This window comes from Netta rufina, assembly GCF_964035555.1.
Source record: "Netta rufina genome assembly, chromosome: 29".
Taxonomy (NCBI): domain Eukaryota; kingdom Metazoa; phylum Chordata; class Aves; order Anseriformes; family Anatidae; genus Netta; species Netta rufina.
Window position 1 is genome coordinate 1677287 of NC_140153.1, and position 16356 is coordinate 1693642.

A 16356-nucleotide genomic window follows, 5' to 3' on the forward strand; every position below is an offset into this window, starting at 1 on the left:
CTCAGTAAGGAAAAGCAGTGTCTTGTCTGTGTTCCAGTGTTAATGGCTTCCTTCCTTTACATAAATATTTACTTTGCTTTTGCATTGTGGAATGTTTGCCTATCTCATTAAACTGAGTCTGCATCTTAATTTGAATTTCATTGTGTTTTGTTCTCTGCTTCCACCCTTTTGGGTGGAGTAAATCATTATATGGTAAAATCTATGCATTTATTAAACCATACCTTCACAGCTGAATTCGAGAATTTAATAGTCAGCGATAATCAACACTAAGTTTTTTCACCATTTACTCCATTCTTGAAGCATTTAACTGGTTTTCTTGCTAGCTTTTTCAATTTTTTCCACATCCATGTGGAATGTTACTTTTGCAACCTTTCACAGCGATAACTTTCTCATCTTGTCTCATAGTTTTCTTTGAAACTCTGAAAATTGCAAAGTGTGGAGTAGCTTCTCAGAACTTATATTTGTCTGGGATTTTGTTTGTTTGTTTGTTTTTATTGACATGAATGCTACTAAACTCTGAAGATCTAACCATGATAGGCTTTGAGGCAAACTTGTGATCTTGTCTCACATTTTCAAGACTGAAATGATTGTTCACAACTCCTAAGAATAAGAAGACTCTGTATGATTTAGTCATTAATAAATTTTTATGGTCAACTTCCACGTTCTCTCTTTCAAGCCTTAAACAAAGTAGATCTTATTCCTTAGCTAATCTGTGCAAGAACTCTAATCCACACAGAAAAAATTATGTGGGTGAAGAACTAGTTAAATGGCTGTGTTTGTCTTAACAGATTTTAATCCTGCTTTCAGCTAAGACTTTTCTCAAAGAATGTTGAAACCCTGTGCTTTGTGTGCTACTGAGTTTTATCAAAAAATATTAACAAATCCTTGTTTTGTCTAGATACAAAACCATCTAGATATGCATCTGAGCTCTTAATTGTATCATTAAGACAATCAAGACATTAAGACAACCTCGTTAGCTCCAGTGGCAAAGCAGTGTGGGGTCCAGTATGACACAGAACAGGAAAGCAGTAAGAAAGAGTAGCATCTAATTTCTTATGACTCTAAAGCTTGTGGAGAGCTTTCTCTTTAGGAGCACAATAAGTTCTATTTGAAAATGGAAGTGCTGAAATAAAAACAGCAAAGGAACCAGGCTGAAGTCACCAGACATTCAGGTTCAAAGCTGGAACTAGCCCAATATCCAATCATTGGTGGTAAAAAGGCAGATGTATTCTTTTCAAATGTCCTTCCCTTCCCTTCCCTTCCCTTCCCTTCCCTTCCCTTCCCTTCCCTTCCCTTCCCTTCCCTTCCCTTCCCTTCCCTTCCCTTCCCTTCCCTTCCCTTCCCTTCCCTTCCCTTCCCTTCCCTTCCCTTCCCTTCCCTTCCCTTCCCTTCCCTTCCCTTCCCTTCCCTTCCCTTCCCTTCCCTTCCCTTCCCTTCCCTTCCCTTCCTCCAAAGTTGCAAAATTAGGAAAAGAATATTTAATTTAGAGATAAGATGGCTTATGGCCTTTTTTAGACTGTGGCTCGAGGCAGCAAAGTATAAGAGATGAAAAGTCAACAGGTGTTAGACTGAATAGAGCTTCTGCTGAAAAAAATCAATTCCATGAGTGTATTTAAAAAAAATAAAAGAACAAATGTATACATGAATATATGGTATCCTATCAAAAGAACTGGTGTGATTGAGGTAATTAGTTATTCACCCAGGTCTGTGGGGAATCACTGATAACACTGATATACATCAAAAACTTTCTGTTTGGGGGAAGGTAGGTGTCTTTCTATGATGCAAATAGACACATACCATAAAGAGTATAGAAATGTGTTTCAGAAGAAGGAACTGCCTAGCTTAGTGGCCTGTCTTTGACAACAGCATATGCTGAAAAGTGTGTTTTGTGGTTCTTCTTCTGAATGAAATAAATGAAATAGATTGGAGATCTAGCCTCTTCCATAAGTGTTTCAGTCTTTGCCTTGAAATACTTGTTGATTTAAAAAAAAGAAATAATCTCCTAGAAGCCTTTAGTAAATGTGGCATTAGAAACATCCTGAAGAATGTGAATGTCTGTTTAAAACCAATGTCTCCTTTATATGTTGAGATTGGAGAAATGGATACAATAACTATGATTATGACTTTTTACGAATTTCTCAGACTCTTTGAGACTACTGAAGCATCTTTTTTTTTTTTTTTTCATGACTTGGTTCTCACATAGATTTATTTATTTATTTATTTTCAGGTGGAACCTTTTTTGATAATGAAATTATTTTTAGTTTTCTAGTCTAGGTTCCTTCTGGCGCTGCATGAGAAGCATACTCTGTCCATTTAAAATTCTTTCATCTTCACAATTTATGGGTTCAATTAATTTCTGGTACTTCTATACTTACTCCATTAATGTCCATATGAAATGAGTAAAAGCCCAGTCTAATAAATCATTCTTTTCAGATCCTCAGCAATTTGTTACCTTACAGGTGTCTTGGAAGTACAATCTAAGATCGCATTCAAGACATTTATTAAAGTTCTTTGTGTGCAATTCCCTGCCTGACCTAGTTAAGAACAATTGTCATTTAACTTGTTTGTCATTCTTAAAATTTCCAAAAAAGGCTCCAAGCCTCCTGGGTAAGTTCTTTGAGCCAACCAGTGCAGTCTGAAGTCAGGCCACCATCAGAAGACAGTTCACAAGTCTTCTTGAAAACATTGCTGTGATCTTTCATGAGTTTGTTTTTAAAGTGAGTTATTATATCAAATAGAAGCTGTTGTGTTAAAAGAAGGAAGAAGAACAGAAGTGCTGAAAATAGTATTTATGAATGTTTTTACATGTTTTACAGGAAAATTAATTCTCCAAGTTGCCAATAAGAACCTGCTGCTATAGATAACTTAACTTTAAAAAATGTAGGTGCCACATATACGTTTATGGATTGATATTGTTTAGGTCTGGAAAGGTAGGGAAATATTTTAGTCTAGGTGGGTCACTTTAAATTATATTACTGAAATATGAAGAGCAGTTTAAAATTGCTAAAACATTGAATTGTTCTTTAAATAATAGTTCAGAGCTGGTTTTCATAGAGTCCATTAAAATACAGACGGATCCCTTTTGTGAAGCTGGGTGGCAAAAGATGATCCAGGCTGACAGATTTTGAAGACATCCCATTAGGTGGATTATAAAGGTGATCAAACCCCATTATGTATCATGAGCAGTTTGATAATTCCATGAATATGCACACTGTTAATGAAAATTGTGAAGAAAAATGCAAACATAGTAAAATCTTGCATATGTATTCCACTTGTGCAATGAATCTACACCAGTCTGGAGTACCATCACTGCTATACTGAAGTCTGTAGCAAGGGGAATAACTATGATGGCAAATGGCTAATTCTTGTGTTTCCTTCTCCCCCCCCCTCCCCCCCCCCCATAACTTCACTGTTAAAGTCCTGTGAGGATGAGAGGATAATATCTCAAAATAGTTTAAAATTCATATGTCTTCAAGATGACTTATGAAATGCTCTTCATATTTGTTGTCTGAGAAGATACAGAGGGGAGTTACAGGTAACTGAGAAATCAAGTTCAGAACCAGTCTGCAAACGTCCCCAGGTGATAGCAGCTGCACCTCAAACTATGACACCAAAGTGTGTGATACTATCTGAATTAGAAGAGACCATTCCTAACCTTTGTGTCTTGTCCATGGTGAAGACGCAAAATCCTGTACAGATTTGAATCTGTACTGAAAAATGCGAATTACCCTAATTCACACCAGAAAAACTATCTGCTGCTGTATTTCATCATACTGTTTCATATAACAGTATTTTTGTCTGAATTTCACAATGGGGTCTGGTTCTTTCTCATTGGATTTGGTGGGATTTTGTTTCATGTGTGCATATGGTTGTGGGTTTTTTGCAGGGCCTTGAGAAAACACAAAAGTTCAGTCTAGATTGTTCTTAAGCTTGATTGAAGTCAGAGCTTTGCAGCCATTGGTAGAGCACAGAATTTGTTGAGGACTTACATTCATATTCTTAATAAAAGAAAAAAAAAAGGATGATAACTTATGTATTCCATAAATTTTCTTTAATCTTTATCCTGATGACTGAAGTGTGTTGAATGTACAACACATACATTCTGTTGTGACTGAAAGGTGGCACTGGAATAAATTTGTCCCATAATACCATAAGATGAGAGAAACTTGTATGGCAGAATATTCATGTCAGAAGATAAGGAAATGAAAACAATAATAAACAGTAAGGAAAAGGCATTTAATTGGTTGGAAGCATTTTGCATTCAGGGCATACTTGTTGGTAAATAATTTCATGTACAAAGGATGTCTGCAGTCCCCAGGCCATCCAAGACTCAGTATAAAAGCTAGCTCTACTCAAGGTGCTTCCTACCACTACTTGCCATTTTCTCTTTCGTGAACAAGGTTAGTTGAAATCTACTTCTATTTTCTGAATTCTTCCTTCCTAACAGTTTGATTACTGTACTTCTTCCTCCATAGTATTCTGCTAGCTGCTGTTTTGGGGGAAGTGGGTGAGTGGGGGGCAGTGGGGGGTGTTTTTTTGTTAAAGAAGTATTTTTTCAGTGTTTGAGTTGAAGGGATTTCTAGAGGCCAGGCTTGGCTATATAGATCTTTGAAATTCTCATATATATTTATTTAAATGTATGCTTTCAGGTATGCTAAGTGACTTAGAAAATCCAAATACTAATAATATTAGAGATTAACAAACTGAATGGTTAGAATACAGAGATCTATATGCCTAGGAGAAAAAGTGTATTTTATATATTTAAGGGTCTGTTTCATCACCTGTAATGCTTGAAATTTCATCTGGGTTGACAAGAAGAGAAAATAACAGTGTTTGTAAGGGCTAAATTTATCTTCAGAAATGTCCAGAAAAATCTGGTTCTGTGCTGTTTATGTTGTAGGAGGCTTCTCCAGTGTTTGCATTTTTGTTATGACAGATCTACTCCTGGGCACAGTGGGAAGTAGGAGGGTAAAAGGAACCATATTCTCAAGGAAGCAGCTGGAGAGCAAGAAGATTAGGAAGGTTTAAAGCAGAGGCTTGTGGGTCTTAAAATTCAGTTACGTTGAACCACAAGCTTTTGATATCTAAATAATACTTTCTAAATGAGGAAAAAAAGAAGCTGTATACTGAGATTAGAAGCATTCACACTGGGTTTTACAAGGGTATTGATTCTAATACTATAGTAATTAATATAGACTTTAATAGGACAGATATCAAAATATTCTGCTTGGTATCTTATAGCTGCCAGGTTTTTGAAATTGTAAGTTGCAATGACATCTCCCTCAAGTTTAAGGAAATGGTTTCAGGGTCAGCGAGGATAAAGAAGAACAAAAATAGAGGAGAACTGAGCACTCAACAGACTGAGATAGGCATAGGAGATAGTGAAATTTGTGTTTGTTGGAATGGTGGAACTGGTCACAGGGAGCATGCAGGGACTGCATGGATTTCTCATGGATGGACAAGTCATCTGGGACAAATTTCTAAACAGCTCAGCTTCAAGTATGCCAAATGGCAGTGAAATTTGTACATTTTCTTAGGTGAAGTTGGCATCTGGAAAATTACTACTTCTGAAATGCTTTTAATACTTAGGTTGGATCTCAGTAGTGTCTTTCCAGACAGCAAATCAAAACGCTAAAATATGTCATGAAACAGGTATGTCTCCTTTTGTTCTGCTGCCATTTATTCCATTGGATCACCAAAAACTGATAAAGGACTTTTTCAGCCTCCATCTTCTTGTAGAAGTGGTTTTACTTCCTCACTTGACTCTTGAAAGGTTACCTGGAAAGCTCCAGTGGTCCTGGTACCTGAGAGGAGTAAACAGTAAACTGCAATATGACTCCTATGCTGCATTTGTTCTGATCCTGTATTTCAGACTTGCCTCCATCCTGCAGACATGTCCTGCTATGAGCGGTGCCCTTCCACACCTTGTGGCCCAACCCCACTTGCCAACAGCTGCAACGAGCCCTGTGTGCGACAGTGCCAGGACTCGACAGTGGTGATCCAGCCCTCTCCTGTAGTGGTTACCCTGCCCGGCCCCATCCTCAGCTCCTTCCCCCAGAACACCACTGTGGGATCCTCGGCATCTGCGGCTGTTGGGAGTGTGCTCAATGCTGAGGGAGTCCCCATCTCCTCTGGGGGCAGCTCCTTGGGATATGGGAGCTTTGGCTATGCAGGCCTGGGCAGTGGGTACAGCCGGCCCTACCGTCGCTACAACACCTACCGCAGCAGTTTCAGTGGACCATGCTAAAGCACGAGGAGCAAGCACAAAGAAATGACCAGAAACACTGAAGCACGACCTGATGCAGGAGAGAGCTCATGGCCATGGTTTTCAGATGTGATGTTAGGCACCCACAACTCCACCTGAAGTGCATGGAGCTGTGGGAGTTAGTCATTCCCTAAAATGAGGCCCCTGTTCTTGATATGCTACTTTATATTTCTAATCAAGTATGTAATTCTGCTACCCACTGCTGTATTTGATACTGCCTGGTGCTAAACATACTTTAAACAGTAGATGGGACTTGATTGTCAAGGTGTAGTCCTACACTGAAAGAAGAGCTCTGTCTGTGGGACACATCACTTTTTTTCCCTTATTAGAACCTGTTGCTTTGCAGTATTTTAATGCACTCTTTAGTATTATTAAAGTTTTATCATATTCCAAGTCTTCTGTTATTTTTATTCCCCATCCTACCTTACTTTGTAACTTTTTCTAGGTGAAATTCATCACTGTAGATCATCAGTACCAGGCAGAGACATGATATGAATACTAGCAGAAACACCGATAAGAGGAAAAGAAGATATATTTAGAGGTTGAGATCAAAAACATATCTTATATTGCAGCTGAAATGCATATTGATTCCAGAGTTATTTATTGTAATATTTGACTTTCTGCATCTCTGTCAGGAAAGTTTTCTGAAGACAGGAAGTATTCTATTATCTAACAATGACATACTGAGTAATGCATATCTAATCTAGCCTATAATTATGTTTGTTTTAAGGAATCCTGTTGTGATTCACTCTCAATAACTCTGACCTAGAGCTGCAGGGTGCAAAGAAAGATTAACCATCAAATCACTTCTTGAATGCTTGAATTCATAAGGTCGAATATGAACAGCAGCACAAGTCCCAAGGAAGGTATAGACATAGCTTTTTGTGAGAGACAGAACAAAACCGTTCGGTCTATTTGCTTGCTACTTACTGCAGAAGTACTGTCTATTTTAGGGCTCCTAATAAAAGCCTGTCTTTAATGTCCTGTCTGTAGCCCTACAGAATTCCAACAGAAAACACATGGAATGAAGCATGCTAAAAATTACAGGACACTGGTAGGCATCAAAACCTTAGAAGTTCTCTCAAATAAATTATTTGTGCTGAAAGTAAGTACCTGAGATTAAAAACAGCATTGCACAGCCACTGAAGCTACTAAAGCAATAGATTTTTGGAAAGAAAAAAAAAAAAAAAAGAAAAAAAAGAAAAAAAAAGAAGGCATTCTCAGGTAGGGAAATGTTTTAGGCATTCAATTAATTCTAGTTATCAAACAAATTCTATTGCAGCTGGTTGAATGGTCCCCAAGACTTAAATTGTTCCAGGTAGTTAAATTGTTATGTTTATAGTTTATGCACCAGTCTAGTCTCATCCTGGCATCAGATGAAAAGCCTTCCTCAAAGCTTCTTTCATGTCAAAGACTTGTGGATCATTTAAACACTTCATACGATTACATTCACGCCTGTGAAGTCAACATAAAGATGATACAAATTTTAGTTCATGTAAGTAATTTGTCAGCTCTGGCAATTTGGTAGTTCACCAGCCTAATGGGAGCACTCTGTCGTTATACAAAGTGTTTTAATTGAGTGCATGGAATGTGAAAAGCCATCACTGATCCATACATGAGAGCTGTTCAGTCCTGGTTCACCAGTCTTAGCAGTCCCAAAAAGCAAGATCTGAAGACTCACAGCATTTTAAGTGAACTTTACTAGATGCCAATTAGACTTAACTGGCAGAATGTCAATTGAAGTATTTCCAGGCTGTTTCTAAGATATTATATACCCTCCAAGGAAAAGAGGATATATATTTTGTGTTCTTAGAGGGAAGAATGAGGAAAAGTTAGCATTTTTTGCCTACCTAGTTTTAAGGATGAAAAGGAAAAAAAAAATCCCCAGGCGAGTGATGTCTTTCAGTTACTCTAAGGAAATATGTTTTTAAAATTTCTAAAGTAGTATGTGAGATAGAGATTTTGTGAAAAGGGAAGAACGTAGCAGCTGTAGGAAAGGAGAGGAAAATTTTCCTCTGGAGAATCATTAAAATATTTAGTTATAGGAATTTACAGAAATCTTCCCTTCCCTTCCCTTCCCTTCCCTTCCCTTCCCTTCCCTTCCCTTCCCTTCCCTTCCCTTCCCTTCCCTTCCCTTCCCTTCCCTTCCCTTCCCTTCCCTTCCCTTCCCTTCCCTTCCCTTCCCTTCCCTTCCCTTCCCTTCCCTTCCCTTCCCTTCCCTTCCCTTCCCTTCCCTTCCCTTCCCTTCCCTTCCCTTCCCTTCCCTTCCCTTCCCTTCCCTTCCCTTCCCTTCCCTCCCCTCCCCTCCCCTCCCCTCCCCTCCCCTCCCCTCCCCTCCCCTCCCCTCCCCCCCCCTCCTTTCCCCTCCCCTCCCCTCTTTCTTAATCAAGTTTGACATTTTTAAATAAAATCATTTCTGAAGGAGTGTGCTTCGAGTTACTTTGTGAAGTCCTTTGAATGATCTTGACTCACACACTTTGAAATTAGGTTATTAGCCAGGTGATGCGAGAGCTGAGATCTTGTCATGTACCTTGAAATTTAGGTAGCATGAAACTTTGCATATTTGAGACATTAGTGAAAAGCTATTCTGAACTTTGAAGTCCTTTGTTCTTCTGAAGACCAAAACCAACCTACGTATAAAGATACTCCTCATTGAGAGTTAATTCACATCTCTTGCTGGAGGACTGTGACGCTAAGAGAAGAGACCTGATCCTTGCTCTTTGAATACTTTTCATCTGTACAAATATTTCTGTCAGGCCACTGCAGGCTGAAGAGGTGAAACAAATCACATAATGATAAATATCATGGAGAAATGCTGGGTGCAATTTCTACTGACGCTGTAGTTTAGCTCAGGCAGAGAACTGCCTTTAAGAACCAATAACTGAAAGCAGTCTTAATATCCATATTCCTATCTAATTTGATGTGAAAATTGATGTACATCCCTTTGACTTGCTGGGATTTCATGTAGGACTAATGTTGATTCTTCAGATGAAAGATTGCAGAAATCAGATAAAAAATTAGAGGCAGTTAATAAAGTCCCTAAAGTAATAAGATCATGCCATGACACTTTTTCATTGAAGTGTGATTGTTTGACCTTCACCTGGAAAAAGAAGCTAAAAAATACAGTCCTGTGTGTATATTAGCTGTGTTTGTACAAACTGGGGGAAAAAAGTATGGGTTAGCCCACAATAAAACACTCCAGAAAGTGTTTTATTGTCTCTGGTCAGCAATTCTCACGGGTCTTAATTTTCTCTACCTTTTGCAATACTCATGGAAATTTGGTGCTCTTCTCAGCTGTATGTTTGTGTGGGGTTGAAATAGTGCAGAAATGCAAAATTTGGGAATATATATAATGCATCACATCTTGTGGTCAGACTGACCTCTTGAAATGGAAATGGTCATGAGCCCAAGCTCGCATCTCAGAGCTTAATGATTGTTCACCTAAAGGAGTGAAGTCTTGAATAAGGACTCTGCATCACATACGCTCCCCTTAAGCAGTGTCTTGACGACAGAAATGAAACATAAAATGTACATTGGCCTTAGGAGACAATATAATTATTGCTGTAATTCAAATGAATCGCCACAGTCTTCCAAGGAATTAAATGGGTACTCATTGCTGAAGATGAAAGCTTTGCCTGTACTGGAATGTGAGTGTAATAAGGGGAGGGGAAAAAGAAAGAAATACCAAAAGAGATTTTGGGAAGAAAAAAAAAAAAAGTTAATCAGTTTGGTGGATTTTGCATGCAAAAGTATGGATTGTTAAATAATTTCATGCATAGTATATGTCTCAGGTCTGCAGGCAGTCTGGAATGCAGTATAAAAGCCTATACAACACAAGACTCTTCCATCCACTTCTCTTGCCTTATTCGCTCAGGTGAACAGGTAAGTCTGAATCTACCCAGTGTCTTTTTAAATGCTAAACTGTGACTTTGATGACTGCTTTTTGTTGTTCTTAGTTCTTTATAAATATTGCTAGGTGTTTTTTTTTTTTTTGTTTTGTTTTTTTTTTTTTTCCTTTTCAGGAGGAAAATTAGAAAGGCTTACTTCTATCAGACAGAAAGGCTTTATTTATTTGTGAAGCAGGGTGTAATGATGCAAGACTTAAACTTCAATACTGGCAATATTGTCTCTCAAAACATGCAGCTTCGTGCTCCATTTTAGAGGCTGGTGCTAAGCTAGCCAAAGGATCTGGCTGGAAATATGGTCTTGTCTTAAAATATAGGGACTAGCCCAAAAATAAACCTATTCTGAGTTCCAGGATCCATCCCAAGTCCTCTTTTCCACAGGCAGGAGAGCTGAGGTCCTAGGAGACTCAAATACATTGAATTTGAACTAGGGCAAAACTTCTGACCAAGAAAATAATCCTTTTTCCCACTCCATGTCTGCCTGTTCTGGTCATATGTACTTTGGGAGCAAAGGATGCATCTAAAACACTTTTCTACAATTCTGAAAATGCTTCTGGTTGGGCTGCTAGAGAGTAAATTCTAGCACTGAGGCATTAAACTCAGATAAGTGTCAGGATAAGGCTCAGTGTTTCCACCGCGATGGTAGCTTCAGCAGCTGTCCTCCATCTACGCTATAGTGGTACCATCTGCACTGAGTTGCTGCAAGGGGAAATTGCCAAGGAATGGGAAATGCCTTTGCTGGTGAGGGTTAAGAGGAGTTTTATCACAACTGGCAGCATGGTTCAAAGGCTACCTGCTCCATCAGTCTTGAAAAAGATAAAAACAAAAACTTCTATGTCATTTTCAGACTGCTCACAGTAGATTTTGGTCTAATAAATGATATTAATACTAGGTCAAAGGTTGGACTAGATGACCTTAGAGGTCTTTTCCAACCTGAATGATTCTGTGATTCTATGATTCCATGAAATGATTATCCCTTTAACCACCTTGTCTAGTTACTTTCCCATGTTAACCCCATACCTGAGTTTTTTAAATTCAATATAACTTCTATATTGCACATGATTTCTTTGCTGTATTTCAGACATCCCTCTGTCCTGCAGCCATGTCCTCTAATGACCTGTGTCCTCCCACCTCCTGCGGCCCAACCCCACTCGCCAACAGCTGCAATGAGCCATGCGTCCGGCAGTGCCAGGAATCGACATATGTGATCCAGCCACCTCCTGTGGTGGTTACCCTGCCTGGACCCATCCTCAGCTCCTTCCCCCAGAACACCGCCGTAGGATCCACCAGCTCGGCTGCTGTAGGCAACACCCTCAGCTCTGAGGGAGTCCCCATCTCCTCTGGGGGCAGCTCCTCGGGATTTGGGAGCTTTGGCTATGCAGGCCTGGGCAGTGGGTACAGCCGGCCCTACAATCGCTACAACACCTACCGCAGTGGTTACAACGGGCCATGCTAAAGCACGAGGAGCAAGTACAAAGAAATGACCAGAAACGCTGAAGCACGACCTGACAAAGGAGTTAGCTCATGGCCATGGTTTTCAGATGTAGTGTTAGGCCCCCGCGACTCCACCTGTAGTGCATGGAGCTGTGGGAGCTTGGCATCTCCTAAAATAAGGCATTTGCTTGTCTTATACTTTGAATACTTCATATTTCTCATGAAACTTTTTATTTATTTTTTTTTTCTATTGCTGTAGATGGGACTTTATTGTCTCAGTACACAGCAGCATTGAGAAAAGAAACCTAGGATGAAAAGACATATTTGCTGTTGTCTTACCGACTCCTAGAAATATTTGCTTACACTTTGTACTTTTTTATTCCACTTTTTGCTCTCATTAAAGTTATGCTGCATCATAAACCAAGTCTCCTGGTGTTTGTTTGGTAACACCTACTAGCAGCCTGCTCTTGGTAAAATTTCTTTCCATTTTTTTTAGTAATTAACTGCTACTATTTCAAGTTGACTAGAGTTAAATATTCAGCTTACTGCTTCTATGCCAAGAAATCATTTCTACAGCCAGGAAACTTTGGCTTCCTTGTATATACAAGGTAGATACTCTGCAGAGTAGTAGAGTCTGTGCGTGTGTGTGTGTGTGTAAGTGCAAAGTAGATGCATAGTAGGAAGACCATAGGGAGTTTGGCAGGTTTATGCTCTAAGAAGAAACCTGCTCCCTCTGCAAATCATATTGAGTATTTTTATTTTTTTAATTAATGCCAGCTTATCTGAGACTACTTAAGTGTAGAAATTCTACTGTAGACAGTGCTCCTGGTGCTTCTGTGGTGCTGAAATAATTGGGTTTGGCGGAGATATTTGCATGCACTCACTGGCTGCAGGCATCTGTAGAGTTAAATGACAGGCTGAATTTTCATCCCATGATAATGTCTGTAATTTCAAAGTTTATTTTCAGCATGAAAACCCATCTCTTCTTACTGGGATGGAAAGGATTTAAATGAGTGTGTGTTAGTCCTGCGTCTCCAGCTCCAAGCATGTAGGCTGTGATCATTTCCTTTCTAAATGACTAATGGAAGTAAATATAAAATCAGGGACCTGTAATGGGCATGTAATTGTGGCAAAATTCATGAGTGAGATCTTATGCAATCCATGCCAAAAATAAATAAGGGACTGTGAAAAGGGTTTATACCAATGATAATAGGCAACCCCTTGCTCTGAGCTGATGAACTCCAAGTATGCTTGTGTCTTTCTGTCTTGGCACTGAGACATCTTTCTGTGAGGTAGGTGGATCTGACACATAGGGCCATGAGTAGAGAAATTCTAATTGCACAATTACAATTTGAAATGTAATTAACATATGCATTAAAAAAAAATATTCAAAAGTATTTGAAAAATGACTAAAGCCCACCCATTGTGGGTGTGGTGTTCTGCAGAAACTCAGGTGAGTAAATAATTTCTTCCCTCTAGCATGAAATAATTTTTGTTGTTGTTTTCTCCTACTGTGCCCTTTGAATTCTGGTATAACAACCCCACTATAAGCTGTCTCTTTGCAGAAATACTCCACAGATCTCTATGCAGAAGTTAGCTACATTTATTCTTTGACAGAAAGAAAAATTGTAATATAAACTGTTTAAGCTTATTAGACCACTGTAAGATGCCAAACCTCAAAATTTAGTCATTTTAAAGTTCTTTATAACTGTAATTGATTATCATTAACAATGAAAATAGCTATGTATGAAATAGGTATGAACTTTTAGGACTGTATATATCTACCTATATTTGAACATCCTTGCCTTCAGGGGAGGCATCCAAGCAGCATAAATTGATATTAATTGATATTGTGAAGCTCAAGTTGCAGGCTGTGCCTATACCAAATGCCATCTCAGATTATACACAGAGTGTATATTATTCATCTGCCTGTGTCAAACAACAATTTGCAGCAACAGATTGCAACAGAAACAGCAGAGATACCCAGTCTGATTGAACAAAAGAACCTTAAGATACATATATATCTTTGGTTTCAAGCACTAAGTCCTAATACTATGAGGGTATTAGCAGAGTTCACTGTCAATGGCCTCAAACCAGATGTCCTAGATTATTCTGTGAACTTCAAATGGCTGTGCAGTCTGTATGAAATGCTGTCAATAACATCAGTATTAGTACAATTAGCTAAGATTGAGGCTTGAGATTAAAGAGATAACTATCAAACCCACTGTCAACAGTGAGAGAAGGGGACTGCTCAGGAGGAATCTGTGCCATAAGGACTTTTACAGATTTGTACAACTGTTCAAAGCCTCTGAGGCATCCATTTCTTTGAACAAGCTAATTAATTACAGCTCAAAAGTTATTGCAGGTGTCAGTCTTCTCATCAGGGAAACCGCTCTGGTCTCTGCATGTCTGTGTTTCCACACACAGATTTTGGGGTCAATTTTGTGTCTGGAGCCATTGCCCAGAGATTAATGTGAGTAAGATTCCAGTTCCCTTTTGATTAAGAGCTTTTTTTCAGCCATTTAGTCACTTACAGGTGTCTTGGGAGGATGTTCTCACATTATGCAAAAACTTTTTTGTATATGAATATACAGACCTGTCTCTGATTATATAAAAACAGTCATGAATTCTGATTCGCTCGCTTTAATTCAGCCCAAAGATCAGGACATGAAGTCATTCTGACTGTACAATAATTATTGTAATCACTTTTAAGGAAGGTCATAGACATCTCTGAAACATTGCTAGGTCCTTTTCTATACTCTGAGTCTGATTTTAAAATTATTTAAGCAGAGCTTGGAAGAAAGAATATCTATATTTTTTAATGATGAAAATCATCTATCAGTACTGCTATGCAAATTAATTTCCTAAGTAGCTGTTGAAAAAGCCTGCTAATCCATCAGAGTATGGAGAAATACTGAGGAATAACCAGAGTTGGTGAAGCTAAAAAACGATACAGTAATTTCTTTTTGAATCTCCATGAAATATGATATAGCTTGAAACAAGCCTTTAGGTATTTTTTAATTAAAGTGAAATAGCCATAATTCTTGTCACCAGCAACAGTGACATACATTTTAGAAGCCAATGACTGACCTGTACTCCCAAATCTTAATAATAGATTATTACAGAAATGATATGAGGATTCATATCTGGGTCACATATCTTAAGGTGCCACATAATATGATACTTTGCATGCCTAGAGTTTTAATAAAAGTTTTTGATAAACTTTGATGTTCTCAGGAACACATGACCAAGCCAAACAAGTTTCTGTTCTCAGGGGATCTTCACAAAGACGCTCATAATTTGGAGATGATTTGCATGTCTAAGTAATTAAAGCGCTAGGAGAGAAAAGACCTGAGTGCTGATCTCTGTGCCAATGATTGCTTTTGTATTTTACCCCTTTACTATTTATCCTGCATGCCCTTCCTATGGAAGAAGTTTGATGTCATTGCACTGTTCAGAAAAAAAAATTAAATAAAAAATGATAACAAGTGAAGAAATTGCTGATATTTTATGTATTTTTGATGCTTCTGCACTGGGCTACCACTGGTCTGTAGCACACTGTGTACCAGTAATACAGGGGCAGCAGGAGAAATTAATACTGCAATACAAAATCTTGTATGTGACTGCTTCTGCCTCCACAGGTGAGTTTTGTAAAGCAATATCCTTTGTAGGACTCTTCCTTGAGAACAAATGTCACCAAGCATTATTATACATGTAGAAGTTAGCCTAATTAAGCAGCTGCTGATGTGTTGAGGTCTGAGATAAGAATAAAGGTGCATCTGTGGATTCCATAAATTAAAAACTCCTAAGAGATGAGGCCCAGAATTAGACAGCCAGGAAAGATGCTGTATAAGATTTGTGCTTCAGAATCTTCCACAGAAACAGAATTGTTTGATGTTATCTCATTGGACTGGACATTTTATACCTTTTTTTTTTTTTTTTTCTTTTTTCTTTTTTTCATATGAAAGAAGTGGTATCTTAGTTTTTCTAGTTATATCTTGGCCTTTGTACACAGCCATAACTCTTTGCAGTTCCTCCTGATTCTCACAGAGTTCTTCTTTCTCAATATTTTTTTTCTCTCATTTTGAGGCCTGAGTTGGGTGTAAATTGTATGTGAATTCCCAGCCATTTTCTGAAAAACTCAGTCTCTCTCTTCTTCTCCTTGAGAGCACCTGAATTCCCCAAACTACAGCTGCTCATGGATTTGCTTCCAACTCATTAAAAGCTGAAATTCTTCATAATTTGCAACAATATTTACCTTGCAGAGGAGGGCTTGTAGAAGGGACTGTATTATGTAAATTCAGCTTAGTCTCCTTTAATGACACCAGGCAGATCCAAAAGAGTTTTGAAGGCAGAATAATTTTTTCTGAATTAATTATTCTAATGTTACCAGAAATTAACTTGGCCCAGAATATTTTAAGATGAAAGAAACTTGTGGTCAGATATGCATGCCACAAGATAAGGAAGTGAGGCAGTAATAAGCACAAATACTGAGGCAAAAAAACATGTAATCAGTAGTGTCTCATAAATAACTTCATGCACAAAGAATGTCCCAAGTTGTCAGGCAACTTGGAGTGCAGTATAAAAACCTGAGCAACTCAAGGTTCTTCCATCCATTTCTCTTGCCTTCCTTGCCTTCGTGTATAGGGTAAGTCTGAACTCTTTAGTTCTTTTTCTATATGTTGAACTGTTGCCTTGATGATTTTGTAGCTTTTCCTCTCTAATATTGTAGTAGATTCAGTTTTTTAAAAT

The 16356-nt window shown here is 38.4% G+C and overlaps 2 protein-coding genes across 2 annotated transcripts; both read left to right on the top strand.

The window, feature by feature from the left end:
- Positions 1-5893: 5893 nt before the first annotated feature.
- Positions 5894-6247, top strand: LOC311219760 (feather keratin 1-like; the record flags this gene model as incomplete). The annotated part of the gene is made up of 1 exon (XM_084303040.1): positions 5894-6247. One exon carries the CDS (start codon positions 5894-5896, stop codon positions 6245-6247), a length of 354 nt encoding a protein of 117 aa, XP_084159166.1.
- Positions 6248-11272: 5025 nt separating this feature from the next.
- LOC311219944 (feather keratin 1-like) lies at positions 11273-11626 on the top strand (the record flags this gene model as incomplete). The annotated part of the gene is made up of 1 exon (XM_084303300.1): positions 11273-11626. One exon carries the CDS (start codon positions 11273-11275, stop codon positions 11624-11626), a length of 354 nt encoding a protein of 117 aa, XP_084159426.1.
- Between the last annotated feature and the right edge of the window lie 4730 nt (positions 11627-16356).